At 43.7% G+C, this 19,768-nt stretch overlaps 2 protein-coding genes across 2 annotated transcripts; both read right to left on the bottom strand.

The window, feature by feature from the left end:
* Positions 1 to 11,922: 11,922 nt before the first annotated feature.
* LOC100487277 (putative olfactory receptor 52P1) lies at positions 11,923 to 12,612 on the bottom strand. The gene has a single exon (XM_002942366.2). The coding sequence runs from the start codon at positions 12,610 to 12,612 to the stop codon at positions 11,923 to 11,925; it is 690 nt and encodes a 229-aa protein (XP_002942412.2).
* Positions 12,613 to 18,359: 5,747 nt separating this feature from the next.
* Positions 18,360 to 19,403, bottom strand: LOC100486975 (olfactory receptor 52K2). Its single transcript, XM_002942364.5, has one exon. The coding sequence runs from the start codon at positions 19,341 to 19,343 to the stop codon at positions 18,381 to 18,383; it is 963 nt and encodes a 320-aa protein (XP_002942410.2). The 5' UTR covers positions 19,344 to 19,403; the 3' UTR covers positions 18,360 to 18,380.
* Positions 19,404 to 19,768: the final 365 nt, after the last annotated feature.

The following is a 19,768-nucleotide window of genomic DNA, read 5'->3' as shown; positions in this document are numbered from 1 at the left end:
AGTGAGCTTACAATCTAAGGTCCCTATCACATTCCCATCAGCCCCTGCCCCAGTGAGCTTACAATCTAAGGTCCCTATCACATTCCCATCAGTCCCTGCCCCAGTGAGCTTACAATCTAAGGTCCCTATCCCATTCCCATCAGCCCCTGCCCCAGTGAGCTTACACTCTAAGGTCCCTATCCCATTCCCATCAGCCCCTGCCCCAGTGAGCTTACAATCTAAGGTCCCTATCACATTCCCATCAGTCCCTGCCCCAGTGAGCTTACAATCTAAGGTCCCTATCCCATTCCCATCAGCCCCTGCCCCAGTGAGCTTACAATCTAAGGTCCCTATCCCATTCCCATCAGTCCCTGCCCCAGTGAGCTTACAATCTAAGGTCCCTGTCCCATTCCCATCAGCCCCTGCCCCAGTGAGCTTACAATCTAAGGTCCCTATCCCATTCCCATCAGCCCCTGCCCCAGTGAGCTTACAATCTAAGGTCCCTATCCCATTCCCATCAGTCCCTGCCCCAGTGAGCTTACAATCTAAGGTCCCTATCACATTTCTATCAGTCCAGTTGAGTTACCAGTCTCTAAGTGAGAATGAGGATTGAAAGGACATTGGAAAGTTGCTTAAAATTAGATTTTTTTCTCATTAGACATCAGTTCCCCTTTAATGTGCCCACCCGGCCATAAGGCAGAAGCTGAATGTACTGGGGTTGCACTTACCTGTCCCAGGTTCCCCCCCGATCAGCGATCTCTCTCCCTGACTGTATTTATTCATCTCAGGGCGGCCCCAGTGGGTACAGAGACATTTATACCCGCTATTAGTAGGGACATGAGAGGCTCAGAGCCAGTAATTAGGCGCCGCACAGGGACCTTCCCTAGATACAGTGATTCCCCTGCTGGGGGTTGCTATCCAGGGATGCTGGGAGTTGTAGTGCAGCAAGAAATAACATATAAATCCCATGAAAGGGAAATAGTGAGATATTTCTGTTCCCAATAAGCTTCCACTGGGCCCCTGATTAACCCTCTCACAGCCGCACTTGGGTTCAGCCCTGACCCTCACATGATTGGTACTTCTGCTGAGTACATATGGGCCCCGGGATTTTAAGGAATACTAACACGGGAAAACCTGTTTGTTACAAACCCATCATTTAATAGAGCTTCTCTGGCAGAATCCTGCATTGTAATCTGTTTTTCCCATGGGGCTAGCCATATTCTTCATTTCCCAGGGTGCCACAGCCATGTGACCTGTGCTCTGATAAACTTAACTCACACTTTACTGCTGCGCTGCAAGTTGGAGTGATATCCCCTCACCCCCAGCAGCCGATCAGCAGAACAATGGGAAGGGAGCAAGATAGCAGCTCCCAGTAGGTATCAGAATAGCACTCAATAGTAAGAAATCCAAGTCCGGCTTGGGACTCCCCCAGTTACATGGGAGTAGGAGATCCTTGTTTTAGATCAGTGCTGTCCAACTTCTACGGTGCCGAGGGCCGGAATTTCTCTAGCATACATGGTGGAGGGCCGCTAATGGAAGCCAGTTTTGACCACTCCCCTTTTTGAAACCACACCCACTTCAAACCACACCTATTTTATCACAATGGTGGTAGCACAGCAAAATCCCAAATGCTTGGTCCTTACTGTGGAGATATCAACCATCATTCATAGGTGAAAGAATTATGTCATATTAAGATATATCCTTAAATTCCATATGCCTCCTCCTCCCCTGTGGATAGCACAGCAACCCCCAGTACATAATTGCACACCTTAGGGACCATTTAATGGCTATTTCCAACTGCTAACAAACTCCCACAACAAACCCCTGCCAGGTTCACCTCCCACAAGCAGCATAGGGCAAGCAGAGTATGGCACACACAGGCAGCACCCTGCCTGTCCTATGCTGTCTGTGTGTGCCATACTTTGCCTGTCCTACCCTGCCTGTGTGTGCCATACTCTGCCTGCCCTATGCTGCCTGTGTGTGCCATAGTCTGCCTGCCCTACCCTGCCTGTGTGTGCCATACTCTGCCTGCCCTACCCTTCCTGTGTGTGCCATACCCTCCCTGACCTATGCTGCCTGTGTGTGCCATACTCTACCTGCCCTATGCTGGCTGTATGTGCCATACTCTGCCTACAGTACCTATGTCTGAGGTGTGAAGAAGTGAACAATGGGAGTGATTACAGTCTGAGCCTGAGGTGTGAACACTGCAGGGGGTGAACAATGCAGAGATTAAAAGGTGTGAAAAACACAGGGGATTACATTTTTAAACAATACAGAGGGATAGTTACATAGTTACATAGTTACATAGGGTTGAAAAAAGACCAGTGTCCATCAAGTTCAACCCATCCAAGTAAACCCAGCACACCTAGCCCACACCTACCAATCTATACACTCACATACATAAACTATAAATACAACCACTAGTACTAACTGTAGGTATTAGTATCACAATAGCCTTGGGTATTCTGATTGATCAAGAACTCATCCAGGCCCCTCTTATAGGCATTAACAGAATCTGCCATTACCCCATCTCTAGGGCATTCCCCAACCCCCTCACTGCCCTCACCGTGAGGAACCCCCTACCCAACATCCCCCGGCAGGGCATTCCCCAACCCCCTCACTGCCCTCACCGTGAGGAACCCCCTACCCAACATCCCCCGGCAGGGCATTCCCCAACCCCCTCACTGCCCTCACCGTGAGGAACCCCCTACCCAACATCCCCCGGCAGGGCATTCCCCAACCCCCTCACTGCCCTCACCGTGAGGAACCCCCTACCCAACATCCCCCGGCAGGGCATTCCCCAACCCCTCACTGCCCTCACCGTGAGGAACCCCCTACCCAACATCCCCCGGCAGGGCATTCCCCAACCCCCTCACTGCCCTCACCGTGAGGAACCCCCTACCCAACATCCCCCGGCAGGGCATTCCCCAACCCCCTCACTGCCCTCACCGTGAGGAACCCCCTACCCAACATCCCCAGCAGGGCATTCCCCAACCCCCTCACTGCCCTCACCGTGAGGAACCCCCTACCCAACATCCCCGGCAGGGCATTCCCCAACCCCCTCACTGCCCTCACCGTGAGGAACCCCCTACCCAACATCCCCCGGCAGGGCATTCCCCAACCCCCTCACTGCCCTCACCGTGAGGAACCCCCTACCCAACACCCCCCGGCAGGGCATTCCCCAACCCCCTCACTGCCCTCACCGTGAGGAACCCCCTACCAAACATCCCCCGGCAGGGCATTCCCCAACCCCCTCACTGCCCTCACCGTGAGGAACCCCCTACCCAACACCCCCCGGCAGGGCATTCCCCAACCCCCTCACTGCCCCTCACCGTGAGGAACCCCCTACCAAACATCCCCCGGCAGGGCATTCCCCAACCCCCTCACTGCCCTCACCGTGAGGAACCCCTACCCAACATCCCCGGCAGGGCATTCCCCAACCCCCTCACTGCCCTCACCGTGAGGAACCCCCTACCCAACATCCCCCGGCAGGGCATTCCCCAACCCCCTCACTGCCCTCACCGTGAGGAACCCCCTACCCAACATCCCCCGGCAGGGCATTCCCCAACCCCCTCACTGCCCTCACCGTGAGGAACCCCCTACCCAACATCCCCCGGCAGGGCATTCCCCCAACCCCCTCACTGCCCTCACCGTGAGGAACCCCCTACCCAACATCCCCCGGCAGGGCATTCCCCAACCCCCTCACTGCCCTCACCGTGAGGAACCCCCTACCCAACATCCCCCGGCAGGGCATTCCCCAACCCCCTCACTGCCCTCACCGTGAGGAACCCCCTATGCTGCTTCAAATGGAAGCTCCGTTCCTCTAATCTAAAGGGGGGGCCTCTGGTGCGCTGATTGTTTTTATGGGAAAAAAGAACCCCCCCATCTGCCTATAATCCCCTCTAATGTACTTGTACAGAGTAATCATGTCCCCTCGCAAGCGCCTCTTTTCCAGAGAAAACAACCCCAACCCTGACAGTCTCACCTCATAGTTTAACCCTTCCATCCCCTTTACCAGTTTAGTTACAGTCTCTGCACTCTCTCCAGCTCATTAATATCCTTCTTAAGGACTGGAGCCCAAAACTGCCCCCCCATACTCACTGTTACTGCCCCCCATACTCACTGTTACTGCCCCCCCATACTCACTGTTACTGCCCCCCATACTCACTGTTACTGCCCCCCATACTCACTGTTACTGCCCCCCCATACTCACTGTTACTGCCCCCCATACTCACTGTAACTGCCCCCCATACTCACTGTTACTGCCCCCCCATACTCACTGTTACTGCCCCCCATACTCACTGTTACTGCCCCCCCATACTCACTGTTACTGCCCCCCATACTCACTGTAACTGCCCCCCATACTCACTGTTACTGCCCCCCATACTCACTGTTACTGCCCCCCCATACTCACTGTTACTGCCCCCCATACTCACTGTTACTGCCCCCATACTCACTGTTACTGCCCCCCCATACTCACTGTTACTGCCCCCCATACTCACTGTAACTGCCCCCCATACTCACTGTTACTGCCCCCCATACTCAAGGTGAGGCCTTACCAGGGACCTATAAAGGGGCAAAATTATGTCTCATCCCTTGAGTCAATGCCCTGTTTATACAAGACAGCACTTTATTTGCTTTAGTAGCCACAGAATGACACTGCCTGGCATTAGACAACTTGTGATTACAGCCTGAATCTGAGGTGAGAACCATGCAGGGGGGGCAGTTAATCTCAGCACTGATACCATTTAATGCTTACTCAAAGGTAAGCCATCAAAGCAGCCAGACAGGTGGGGGGCCACACAGAGGGGGGTCACGGGCCGCCAGTTGGACAGCACTGTTTTAGATCTTTATAAATATTATATTTGTTTGCTGCAAAGCTCTGTGGGCCTGATTCACTAAAGTGCGATAAAATTTATCGCACGCTTTTTTGCGTTAAATTAGACTCGATAATTAGCGCACGATTCACCATAGTATTATCGCGTGCGATAAGTCGCCATATTGCATGCGTTATTTTTCGCGCGACCGCATGCGCTAGTTTTAACGCACAGAAAAGAATACGATCGCATGATTCACAAACAGTAAGGCGCGCTAAATATTGCATTAGTCTGTGCGAAAATTAACACCTACTACAGGCAGGCGATAATTATAGAAAAGTAGAGTAAATTAGCTTTTGCCAATAAAATATGGACTTACAGTGTTATTTATTCAGTCTGTGTTGGCCAAGTATTGGCATGTATGGCTAACATGGCGTGCGTTCATTTGCGCGACTATTTATATGCGGCTACAAGTGATGAAATGTTTCGCCAGGCAGGGATTCGCAGCAAATTTTTGGACGTGCGGCGAATTTTTCTGCGGCAAATTTTTTCATGCGTTTCGCAAAACAATCTGCCAATGGCAAAACGTATGAAAAAATTCGCCACGCAAAAATTCCCCGCACGTCCAAAAGTTGACCCAGGCATCAAAAAATAATAGTCGCGGGCAACTATTTTTTTGCCCGCACAACATTTTTGCCGTTTTGTGGATCTTTCAAAAGATTTGCTAATTTTTCACTAAAGATAACCAGAACACATTTGCTCATCACCAGTGGCTACTATTTATATGCTACTATTTATATGCTACTATTTATATGCTACCATTTATATGCTACTATTTATATGCTACTATTTATATGCTGCTATTTATATGCTACTATTTATATGCTACCATTTATATGCTACTATTTATATGCTGCTATTTATATGCTACTATTTATATGCTACCATTTATATGCTACTATTTATATGCTACCATTTATATGCTACTATTTATATGCTACTATTTATATGCTACTATTTATATGCTACCATTTATATGTGGCTACTATTTATATGCTACTATTTATATGCTACCACTTATATGTGGCTAATATTTATATGTACTATTTATATGCTACTATTTATATGCTACCATTTATATGCTACTACTTATATGCTACTATTTATATGATACCATTTATATGTGGCTACTATTTATATGCTACTATTTATATGCACTATTTATATGCTACTACTTATATGCTACCATTTATATGCTACTATTTATATGCTACTTTTTATATTCTACTATTTATATGCTACCATTTATATGTGGCTAATATTTATATGCTACTATTTATATGCTACCATTTATATGCTACCATTTATATGCTACTATTTATATGCACTATTTATATGCTACCATTTATATGCTACTATTTATATGCTACTATTTATATGCTACCATTTATATGCTACTATTTATATGCTACTATTTATATGCTACCATTTATATGCTACCATTTATATGCTACTATTTATATGCTACCATTTATATGGTACTATTTATATGCTACCATTTATATGCTACTATTTATATGCTACCATTTATATGGTACTATTTATATGCTACCATTTATATGCTACTATTTATATGCTACTATTTATATTCTACTATTTATATGCTACCATTTATATGTGGCTAATATTTATATGCTACTATTTATATGCACTATTTATATGTGGCTACTATTTATATGCACTATTTATATGCTACCATTTATATGTGGCTACTATTTATATGCTACTATTTATATGCTACCATTTATATGGTACTATTTATATGCTACCATTTATATGCTACTATTTATATGCTACCATTTATATGGTACTATTTATATGCACTATTTATATGCTACCATTTATATGCTACTATTTATATGCTACTATTTATATTCTACTATTTATATGCTACCATTTATATGTGGCTAATATTTATATGCTACTATTTATATGCACTATTTATATGTGGCTACTATTTATATGCACTATTTATATGCTACCATTTATATGTGGCTACTATTTATATGCTACTATTTATATGCTACCATTTATATGCTACTATTTATATGCTACTATTTATATGTGGCTAATATTTATATGTACTATTTATATGCTACTATTTATATGCTACCATTTATATGCTACCACTTATATGCTACTACTTATATGCTGCTATTTATATGCTACCATTTCTATGCTACTACTTATATGCTACTATTTATATGCTACCATTTATATGTGGCTAATATTTATATGCTACTATTTATATGCTACCATTTATATGCTACTATTTATATGCACTATTTATATGCTACCATTTATATGTGGCTACTATTTATTTGCTACTATTTATATGCTACCATTTATATGCTACCATTTATATGCTACTATTTATATGCACTATTTATATGCTACTATTTATATGCTACTATTTATATGCACTATTAATATGCTACCATTTATATGCTACTATTTATATGCTACCATTTATATGCTACCATTTATATGCTACTATTTATATGCTACTATTTATATGTGGCTAATATTTATATGCACTATTAATATGCTACCATTTATATGCTACTATTTATATGCTACCATTTATATGCTACTATTTATATGCTACCATTTATATGCTACTATTTATATGCGGCGACAATTTTTATACACCATTTCTAAGCTACTATTTATATGCGGCGACTATTCGCGTGCGTTATTTAGAGCATGTACCGTCAAATACCGCATGTAAAAAGTTTTCGCGAGTTAAATAACGCATGCAATATCGCGCGTAAAATAGCGCAAGTATGCTTATAGTGAATCGTGCGATAAGACACAATAATTTAGACGCGATAAAATTTTTACCGCACGCTATAAATAGCGCACGTTATTTCGCACTTTAGTGAATCGCCCCCTATGTGTTTAATGTTTCCTAGGAGATCCCTCTGGGGGTTGTTCCTCAATAGGCCACTAGGTGGAAGCGCTGCGCCGGAGAATCCCAGTTTCCCAGAGGCCAGGCTGGGCAGGTAATGTACTGGTGTGAGTGTGATTGTAAAGCAGCGTGCCAAGAGAGGGTTAAACAAAGTTAACCCCATAGTTACATGGAAGCACTTTGATCCAGGATCTTGTTACCTGCACAATGAAACCAGGCCAAGAATCTGCTCCCTTAGCTTGGGAAATTGAGTTGTAACTGCACCCGGACCCCATTGGCCGGGCCCATGAGGTGTAACTGGCAGTGCCAAGTGCCACTTGGGGTGTCTGCACCGAGGCTAACGCAATGGGCAATGGGCGCAACTACAACTATCAGCCTGTGTTTATCCACAGACCCAGTATGGCAGAAGCCTGAGTCTCTACAATGGGCCTCCTTGTATTGCTGGGGGAAGGGTGTTGCAGAACTGTAATTCTAACTGACTAAAGAAATTGGGCGCCAGTGGTTCTTGAAGGGTTTGTTCACCTGTAAATTAACTTTTTTTTTTTTTTTTTTTATTATTTTTATTGATTTTGCATATAAACAGGGATGGGGGTAGAGAATAAATAGAGGGGGGGTTTGAGCCGTAGTTGAGTTTTACATTGCGTAGTTGTTATCTACAAATTACGGATGCACCCAGCCCACCTTTTTGGGTTCTGCCGAATCCCCAACCGAATCCAAATCCTAATTAGCATATGCTAATTAGAAAGGTAACAAGCCCCCTCCTACACTGAGATACAGTGTTTCTCATTTTTAATTAAATAAGTAGCTTTTGGCAGAGAGCCCAGAAAGATAAAAAGCCACCCCCCTGCACTGAGATACAAGTGTAACTAATAAGCTAAACAGGTCTCTTGGGGCAACGGAGACTCACAGCTTAAAGGGCAACTTCACCTTTTTCAGCAAAACTGGAATAACATAAAACCCCCAGAAATGTGTTGAAACTTTAAATAACCTGCCAAATTTAGTCAAATGGGAGTGGTATTTAGGGGGTGTGGTTGAAAAAAATGGGCGTGGTAAAAAAAATTGCCGCACTGCGCGCAGTATTTACTCTTGTCCCTCGTTCTGTTTTCGAGGTATGATAAAGTACAACGTGGGACTGTGATATTAAAATGACTGAGCTTGTGAGTCATATAGGCCCCCCCCCATATAGGCCCCGCCCCCACATGATCCTAATTAGTATATGCTAATTAGGATTGGGAAGGATTAAAAGTTGCCGCGTGCGGCTAAAATGTTTCCCCCCTAAATTTTAACCCTTTCCGAATGCTAATTAGCATATGCTAATTTATGCTAATTATGATTCGGATTCGAAACCGAATCCATCAAAAAAAGGCTGGATTTGGCCCAAATCCGGGATTCCGTGCATCACTATTACAAACACAATCCATATATACAGAGTGTGGGTCCCTTTGCTCATGGAGTCTAATCAGATGGGGTTCCAGCCAGTCACCCCAAAATCAAACTTATTCGGTTGGCCTCTGGCTCCGTACGTGAGTTTGATTAATGGAAGCGTTTCATTGGCCGAGTTTATCCATCCAACCTTCTTTGGCGGCGAGGGACCCATCCAGTTCATAATCAACATTTTCTTAGCATAGTACATTAGTGATCTCACCAATATTCCAGCATAGTCAGTAGGGATAAGATCTATAAGACCCAAGAGGCAGATTTCAGGTTGATATGGGGGGGTGCTAAGGTCGTTGTCATGGACCTTGGGACTTTGACCCCAGTACCTGCTGATGATGGGGCAGGTCCAGACCACATGCCAGTAGGATCCATCTACCTCTCCACATATGGGGGATGAGATTTGACCCATACGGATTACTTTGTTCAGAGAGTAGTACGTTCTGAGTAGTGATGAGCGAATCTGTCCCGTTTTGCTTCCGAAAAATTAGCGAAATGGCGAAAATGTTGCACGTCGAAAAAATTTGTCGCCCATGACTATTTTTTTGTCACCCGCGGCTATTCTTTTGTCCCCCGCGGCTATTCTTTCGTCGCACGGCTATTCTTTTGTCGCACGGCTATTCTTTTGTCACCCGCGGCTATTCTTTTGTCACCCACGGCTATTCTTTTGTCGCACGGCTATTCTTTTGTCACCCACGGCTATTCTTTTGTCGCCCGCGGCTATTCTTTTGTCGCCCGCGGCTATTCTTTCGTCGCACGGCTATTCTTTTGTCGCACGGCTATTCTTTTGTCACCCGCGGCTATTCTTTTGTCACCCACGGCTATTCTTTTGTCGCACGGCTATTCTTTTGTCACCCACGGCTATTCTTTTGTCGCCCGCGGCTACTCTTTTGTCGCATGGCTATTCTTTTGTCGCATGGCTATTCTTTTGTCACCCACAACTATTTTTTTGTTGCCCACGGCTATTCTTTTGTTGCCTGCTATTTTTTTGACGCTTGACAAATTTTTTCATCCGTTTCGCGAAACAATCCACCAAAGACGAAACGCAGAAATTCGCAGTGAATCCATGCCTGGCGAAACATTTCACCCATCACTAGTTCTGAGTATGAATTTATGTTGAGTCAACCTGTCTCTGGAGAAGATCAGAAACTGGTAGAGGTTCCCGGTCACTTCTTCCCATTGATCAGCCCCTATCCCGGGGATGTCTTCCCACCATCTTTTGTACGTTGCCTGGAATGGGGCCGAAGTGGTGGATATTAATTGTGCATAGAAATTGGGGATCAGTTTAGGAGGGTCTTCTTTCCTAAGTAGCGAGAGAATGGGGGGGTCCTGCTAGGGTCAATTCAGTCTCTATACAAATGTATCGCAGCTGAAGGGATCTGTACGTAAATTAACTTTTAGTACGATGTAGGATAGGACTGTTCTGCCCCAATAAGGGGTAATTATATCTTAGTTGGGATCAAGTACAGGTACTGTTTTATTATTACAGAGAAAAGGGAATCATTTAACCATGAAATAAACCCAATAGGGCTGTTCTGCCCCCAATAAGGGGTAATTATATCTTAGTTGGGATCAAGTACAGGTACTGTTTTATTATTACAGAGAAAAGGGAATCATTTAACCATGAAATAAACCCAATAGGGCTGTTCTGCCCCAATAAGGGGTAATTATATCTTAGTTGGGATCAAGTACAGGTACTGTTTTATTATTACAGAGAAAAGGGAATCATTTAACCATGAAATAAACCCAATAGGGCTGTTCTGCCCCAATAAGGGGTAATTATATCTTAGTTGGGATCAAGTACAGGTACTGTTTTATTATTACAGAGAAAAGGGAATCATTTAACCATTAAATAAACCTAATAGGGCTGTTCTGCCCCAATAAGGGGTAATTATATCTTAGTTGGGATCAAGTACAGGTACTGTTTTATTATTACAGAGAAAAGGGAATCATTTAACCATTAAATAAACCCAATAGGTCTGTTCTGCCCCAATAAGGGGTAATTATATCTTAGTTGGGATCAAGTACAGGTACTGTTTTATTATTACATTTTTTTTTAAAATGGAGTGACAGATCCTGTACCGGTACCAACACACAGAGTACAAAGGGAGGCCTGTGTGCATTATATCAAATGCAGATTGATTTGTATCCAGTAAATGAAAGGGTTGTGTGGGTTCTATCAGATACAAATAGGCCAGTAAACAGTAAATGGGAGAGTTTCTGTTAATATTAAATCCAGATATAACAGCATTACTTCCATGAGATAAACTTGGCACAGAATCTAAACCCTACAAGAGAAGAGAAGCTACAAACCCACTAGAACTACAGTATCTTCCAAGTGTGTCCCAGTACAGCCAACCAGCCAACCAACTAACCAACCAGCTAAGTAACCAACCAACCAACCAGCCAACTAACCAGCCAACCAGTCAACAACCAATCAGCCAACCAGCCAACCAGCCAACAACCAACCAACCAACCAGCCAACTAACCAACCAGCGAACCAACTTTAAGCAATAATGTCCTGGGAGCCTCATTAGAACCAATGGCAGCATAAATACCCTGCCTTTACTGTATCCTGCCCATTGGGTACGGGATCATTCAATGTTAGAGATGTTTCTGACAACCAGTCAAAAAGGACTTAGTTGGAAATATGTTGCCTAAAATTGTCCTTTGTTGGGCAAATGAAATAAATAAGTTTTGAGCAACATAATGATCTATATATCATCTATTTATTTTCCATGACTTTACTAAGCACATTCTGATCTCTTTCATTCTGTAGCCATAGATGATTGGGTGGATAGTGGCTGGAAACAGATAGTATATTGCACTGAAAAGGTTTTGGACATTAACCGAAACGGGCATCCGGTATAAAATGGAGGACAATAAGCCACAACTGTAGTTCAACACAACCACTATCAGGTGTGTACTGCAAGTGTGCAGAGTCTTGTGTAGGGCTTTGCCTCTAGCGATCTTCATTGTTGAGTGGAAGATGTACAGGTATGAAACCAGGAGAAGGCTGATGTCCATGACTGTAACCAGGACCCTCACCATCAGTCCCACCACTTGGATCTTAGAGATGTCTCCACAGCCGAGATTCAAGAGCACCATGTTCTCACAAACAAAATTCCAGATGATGTTGGATCTGCAGAACTGGACTTGGGAAGCCACAATGATAATTGGAGAGGAGAAAAGGCTGCTCTCAACTAAACCAGTGAGGAAAAGTTGTCCCACCAAACGGTTGTTCATTATATTGTGATACCTCAGGGGCCTGCAGATGGCCAGATACCTGTCTAAGGCCATGATCATCAGCACAGTGGACTCAAGTATCACAGCTGTGTATATAAAGAACATCTGAAACAGGCAGGAGCCAAGGGAGATATGGTCTAGCCCAAACGCCAGTCCCATTAACATGTTGGGTACAATGGCTGTTGTGCAGGAGATGTTGACAGCAAATAGAAGACAGATAAGTGAGTACATGGGGAAGTGAAGACTCTTTTCAACCCAGATCCGATAAATGATAAGAAAGTTTCCCATCAGGATTTCCAGATAAATAAAGAAAAACAAGATGAACAACCAGTGTCTGGACTGGGAGATCCCAGGGAATCCCAAGAGGATAAACTCTGTGTGGGAAAAGGAGTCATTTGTGCCAATTGTTGCCATTGCTGAAGCTCGGGCTTAGCTTAGAGCCTACAATGGGAGGACAGAAAGGTTTCTATAATAAATAATGCTATAAATACATTTAATATGACATTACCGATAGCAAGTTATAGATGAACAATAGAGTTAAATAATTTAAGTTCATATTTGTGTATATACCTGGCAAGTAGGAGATCCAGTTTCTTAATCCTGTGAAAGCTCCATTGTAATTAGGGATATTGGGATCTGTGGCACAGTGACCACTGTTATCAAGGTAGAATCTCAGCCATAAAGGAAGGCAGGACTGCTGCTCAGTGAGGGGAAGGTAGGAGGCCATTTATTCTCCCTGCAAGTGGGGAGATTCTAACAACAGTACCTGCTCTGTGGCTCTGCCTGGAGATCCAACAACCCCCACCAGATTGTCTCTCGAAGATCTGAAATTCCAGATCAGAATAGAAGTGGGCACTCAGGTGCCTGGCAGAGTTAGGGGGGGTATAACTGGGCACCGGGAGATGTTTAGAGGGAAGAACATATAAGCGAGTGACTGGTTCCTGCTCTGTGCGGGGGTATAAGGGGTATTTATACACAGAGGGAGTCTCACTGGCATTGAACTCACTTGGGACTTTCCTGCAGCTCAGAATCCACTCAGGTCGTCCTTAAGGAAATGATCTGATGTTTGTGTTTGTGCCTCTCAGGACTCACTGGTTATGAGTTCATCTCGGTTTATTTAGGAAACAACGGGTAAGGGTTTGGCTTCCATACTGTAATGGGATGGGTTTGGCTTCCATACTGGTTTCAGTGAGTTGGGTTGTTGGCTGCTGAGAAGCCCCTGGGATGCGGATGGTGAGCTCAAGAAAAATGCCCTCGCTGACATTACTCCTTTTGTTCTACTGGGGCACAATATGGACTCAACGGGGCTCATTAAAATGCTGTTCATTTGCCCCTAGCAATCCATCAACTACACAGTTTTGACCATCTTAAAGTGTGGTGGGACCCAAGACTAAACAGACAGAGTGGCCACATCATTTATATCAATTAGGGCCATGAAACCTGTAGCCTTTCAGCTATTTCTGGAGTAGCACCCAAAGGGCCACAGGTTGGACAACACTGACATAAAGTTTGACTGTGACCATTCAGCTTTACTTTCCCTATCTTGTCCAACTGTCATGGTCTGGGCTTGCTGTTCCCATCATGCTTTACTGTGACTATTGACCCTATTACTGCAGCCTTGGCCTATTGTCCCATTGTGCTGCTCTTACCCTCACCCCCACACAATTGCCATCATGGCCAACTTTCCCAGATGTCTCCTTCTTGCTCTACTGTCTTCATTTCCCAACTATTTCTTGTTCTCATCTATTCCTACTGTCCCCATCCTGTTCTAAATTGTAGGATTTGCTAATTATACGGTTATGCTCATAAGTTTTAAAGTATATTTGATATCTCACCGACAGTATAGATGGGCCTGGGTGCTCATGCCCCAGACCTTCAGCTTGAGGGGACCATTTAGGACATCCAAAAATTGAGAAATGGCAGGCACTCCAGGACTTGAAAAAACAGTATCAGGCAGTAGACTTCAAAATTTGAAATAAAATCATACGTTTCTTATATTAACACTACATGGCCTTACGTGTTTCGTACCGTATGGTACTTAATCATAGGCTGAATGCAAAAACATAGGCAACAAGTATTTCAAGACAAATACCAATTAACTTGTGATTGGTTGTCTTTCTTTGTTCAGCCATTGGCTAAGTACATATCATGTTTGTTTAATTATCTGTATACAGCTATTGGCTAATTTGTCTTTAAATACTTGTTGCCTATGTTTTTGCATTCAGCCTATGATTAGGTACCATACGGTACGAAACGCGTAAGGCCATGTAGTGTTAATATAAGAAACGTATGATTTTATTTCAATTTTTGGATGTCCCATCCTGTTCTATCTTAGCTACACATTTACACATCACACTTAATACCAATATAATAAATAACCAACAAATCATGTTGAAGACAATATTTTATTCATGACAACCAATAAAATCTGGGTTGTGTTTCGGTTGGTACCAACGTTGGTGACCTGCTCAGTATTTTTGCACAAAAACATTTTCCTAAACAAAATTTGTAGTAAAGAAAGTTCAACATATTGTCACTCCTACATGATTCCAATATTTGTGGTTTAAATTAATAGACTATGACAAGGAACTTACAAAACCCAAATGTAGTTTCTTATATAGTAGAAATATTATAATATATTTGTATATTCTCCATTGAGAGAAAGACAGGCATATTGAGGTTTCATTGTTAAATATTAGATAATCTGCATTAGAAACTGTATAATTATTGTCAATCTGCCTTTACTTGGAGTGTTGGGAATGGCTTCCTAAACTCATGATGGGAACAAGTTGTTCTTTTTTATCCATTCAGTTGGTCTCTTTCTGATCTCTGACGCCCTCAGTCCATATATCAAGGGGTTGAAAGCATTACTAGGCATAACTAGGTACAGAGCAGTGAAAAGGTTCTTTTTATCTATCAAAACAGTTGTCTCCATTCTGTACACAATAGAAGATACGAGTCCACTCACATAGACCTGCATTGCCACCAGCAAGTGGGTCCCACAGGTGTTAAGAGCTTTGTGTCGGGATTTCCCAGTGGCCGTTTTCATGGCTGTGTAGAGTATGGTTGAGTAGGAAATCAAGAGTAGGCTCCCATCAGTCACGGTGACAATGATGCGCACAATCAGCCCAGCAATCTGGGGTTTGGTGGTGTCTCCACATCCAAGACTGAGAAGCGCCATGTTTTCACATGTAAAGTTCAGGATGATGTTCGACCTGCAGAACTGGACCATAGAGGTTAATATGACCAATGGGCAGATAAGGAAACAGTTCCGAATGATTATAATGACTGTGAGCCAGGCCAGGAACCTCTTTGTCATGATGTTATGGTAGCGCAGTGGCCTACAGATTGCTACGTATCTGTCTAAGGACATTAATACCATAACGCCAGACTCACATAAGGACATGAAGTAGATAACAAACATCTGCAGAAGACAGCCAGTCAGGGAAACTTGGTTGAGTTGGAATAACAAGTCTAGGAGGAATTTTGGCAATATGGCAGTAGAAACTGTAATATTAATGGCAAAGAGCACAGAGATGAGCAAATACATGGGGGAATGGAGGGTCTTTTTCTTCTATGACTGTCCCAATGAGTCAGTTCAAGTGACTCCACATTGATGTGTCCTTTGAGAAATGGATCATTATCTTTGTTGTATCCCCATCCCGGTGTGTGAATTCCAGTGTTTCTAAGGGTCTTCCAAGGAGGAGCCCCTCTTACACTCTCTTGATCACCATACCATAAAATTTGGTTGAGATGCTTATCCCCAGGGGACTATCTCTCCTGGTTGGAGCCAGAACTGCTCTTGCTTACTAAAGCTGACTGTCTGGCTTTCCTAGAAAGTGCTATAACCCAGCAATCCCCAACCAGTAGCTCGGGGGCAACATGTTGCTCTCCAACCCCTTGGGTGTTGCTCCCAGTGGCCTCTTCCTTCTTGAATTTCTAACTTGGAGGCAAGTTTTGGAGGCATAAAGAGCATGGGTACTGCCAAACAGATCCTCCTGTAGGCTACCAGCCCACACAGGGGCTACAAAATAACCAATTACAGCTTTTTTTGGTCTTGCGTTGCTCCCCAATTTTTTTTTATTTAAAAGTTGCTGACAGGTTAAAAAGGTTGGGGCCCCTGTTATAACAGAACTAACCTGCTCTTACTATTCCTCATTCATGGGATCCCTGCCCCCCCCCCAGGGCAGAACACTTCTGGGCCTTGTTGATCCATCCACCTGGTTCAACAGACACAGGTCAGAGAGAGGAAGTGGTCATAAGGCACATAAGCCAATAATATGATCTATGCTAAGTAGCAAAATAGATGGGGCTTTAAAGCTATAGGGAAAGCCTATAGGTCCCTACAAATACATTAAATATTCCAAACTGTATGAAAAGTTTTTAGCCCCATCTTTAGTTATTAAATTACGGTGGGACCCTGAACAAAAGAGGTTTTATATTATAATGAAGTCTAAACATCCATGGCCTCTCTGAAATGAAAGTGTCACTGTCACCATTTTGTTCTTCTCCATCTTTCCTAATTATTTCCATCATTCCCAAGTGATGGCATCTTGGGCTATAGTCTCTATCTTACAGTTGCCATCTTAGCCTGTTGTCTTCATCTTGCCCTACTGTTGCAACATCGCCCTATTATTGCATGTTATCATACTATTGCCATACTGACTTATTGTTTCCAACTTGCCTTACTATTAGGATATATTGCTGTTATGTTGACATACAATTGCCAACTTGACCTACTATTTCCATTTTGCCCTTCCATTGCCATCTTGTCATACTGTCTCCATCTTGTTCTACTGCCTCCATCTTGCCCTACTGTCTCCATCTTGCCCTACTGTCTCTATCTTGTCCTACTGTCTCCATCTTGCCCTACTGTCTCCATCTTGTCATACTGTCTCCATCTTGCCCTACTGTCTCCATCTTGCCCTACTGTCTCCATCTTGCCCTACTGTCTCCATCTTGCCCTACTCTCTCCATCTTGCCCTACTGTCTCCATCTTGCCCTACTGTCTCCATCTTGCCCTACTGTCACCATCTTGCCCTACTGTCTCCATCTTGCCCTACTGTCTCCATCTTGTCCTACTGTCTCCATCTTGCCCTACTGTCTCCATCTTGCCCTACTGTCTCCATCTTGTCCTACTGTCTCCATCGTGCCCTACTGTCTCCATCTTGCCCTACTGTCTCCATCTTGCCCTACTGTCACCATCTTGTCCTACTGTCTCCATCTTGCCCTACTGTCTCCATCTTGCCCTACTGTCACCATCTTGTCCTACTGTCTCCATCTTACCCTACTGTCTCCATCTTGCCCTACTCTCTCCATCTTGCCCTACTGTCCCCATCTTGCCCTACTGTCTCCATCTTGCCCTACTGTCTCCATCTTACCCTACTCTCTCCATCCTGCCCTACTGTCTCCATCTTGCCCTACTGTCTCCATCTTGTCCTTGGCTCTACTATACATACTCCTCTACACTCCTCTACACTGTACCTACCTACAACCCCCAATATATGCTGCACCCTGGGTTTCACCCCCATTTTCACACCCCCAGAGTCAGCTCTACTTAGATCTTCACACACTAGTCTACCTACACTGTATCTATTGATGTTTACACCTTAGTCATGGCAAAGTTTCCAACATATCTGAATTAATAATCAGCCAGTCACAGAAAATATTTTATTTATAACAGTCAGTGTTTGTGGTTTCCGGCATTTTAGAACCAAAGTAAGTTTCCTGTATAAATGGAAAATAGATATTAAAATATTTGTATTTCCTTCATATGATAAGGGCCCAGTGGTGTTCCTGTTATTCTTAACTTGATTCAAGAATAAATTCCCATGGGTGCTGCCAAAGCTAATCCCATTGTTACCATGTTCAATAGCAGATGGTTATATATATAACCCAGTCTAACTGCCGACACTTAATGGGAATTGGAAATCTCATGATGGAAATAAATTCTTTTTCATCCCGTATTTCATCAGGCTCTTTCTGATCTCTGACACTCTTAATCCATATATAAAGGGGTTTAATGTAGCTGGGACCATTAGGTATATTGCACTAAAAAGATTCTTAACATCTGGTGAAATTGTTGTCTCCATCCTGTACACAATGGAAGATGCCAGGCCACACAGGTAGACCACCATTGCCACCAGCAAGTGGGTCCCACAGGTGTTTAGAGCTTTGTGTTGGGATTTCCCAGTTGCACTTTTCATGGCTGTGTAGAGTATGGTTGAGTAGGAAATCATGAGTAGACTAACGTCAAGCACCGTGACAAGAACACGCACAATCAGCCCAGCAATCTGGGGTTTGGTGGTGTCTCCACATCCAAGACTGAGAAGCACCATGTTTTCACATGTAAAGTTTAGGATGATGTTCGACCTGCAGAACTGGACCATAGAGGTTAATATGACCAATGGGCAAACAAGGATGAAGCTCCGAACTATGACAGTGACTGTGAGCCAGGCCAATAAGTTCTTTGTCATGATGTTATGGTAACGCAGTGGCCTACAGATTGCTACGTATCTGTCTAAGGACATTAATAGCATAACATTAGACTCACACACTGACATGAAGTAAATAACAAACATCTGCAGAAGACAGCCAGTCAGGGAAACTTGGTTGAGTTGGAATAACAAGTCTAGGAGGAATTTTGGCAATATGGCAGTACAACTGGTGATGTTAATGGCAAAGAGCACAGAGATGAGCAAATACATGGGGGAATGGAGGGTCTTCTTAATGCAGATGAGGCAGATGAGGAGAGAATTCCCAGTGAGGATAACTAAGTAGACAGAAAAGAATGGGATTGCCAGGAGGGGCCTCCATCGAGATATCCCAGGGAAACCCAAGAGAGTAAAGTCAGTGTAGGAGAAAATGAATGACTGGTTGGAGATCCCTGGTTCCATATTTGGCTTTATAGGTTTAGTCAGGTCAGTGTCCGTACGGGATCTGCAGGGCAAGCAAATAGCGTGAGATTTAAATAAGAACATAATAAACACATAGACTTCTCTATAAAGTCAACCAAGATGAGCAGAACTTGATGGTCATGGAATCACTGTGTATAGTGAATGAAAGCAAAGCAGCTTAGTATAAGACATTATGGGGTGGTTCCTACTCATACTGTTTAGCTAAGTACAGAAAATAACACTACATTGCTATCTTGTTGCCCAGAGGATTTTGGTCCTGTTTAAGGGTTTTGTTGGCTCACAATCCATATGCTCTAAATCTCTGTTGACCTATAAAAGAAAGGACCCCGTGATGCAAGCAGAAGTAACTGCAGATACAATTTAGTGAAAATTGCTTTAGAGATAACTGCACTACAACTTCTCCC

Source organism: Xenopus tropicalis, chromosome 2 (genome assembly GCF_000004195.4).
Source record: "Xenopus tropicalis strain Nigerian chromosome 2, UCB_Xtro_10.0, whole genome shotgun sequence".
Taxonomy (NCBI): domain Eukaryota; kingdom Metazoa; phylum Chordata; class Amphibia; order Anura; family Pipidae; genus Xenopus; species Xenopus tropicalis.
The sequence above is the reverse complement of the archived record's forward strand: the minus strand, read 5'-3'. Positions and strand labels throughout refer to the sequence as shown.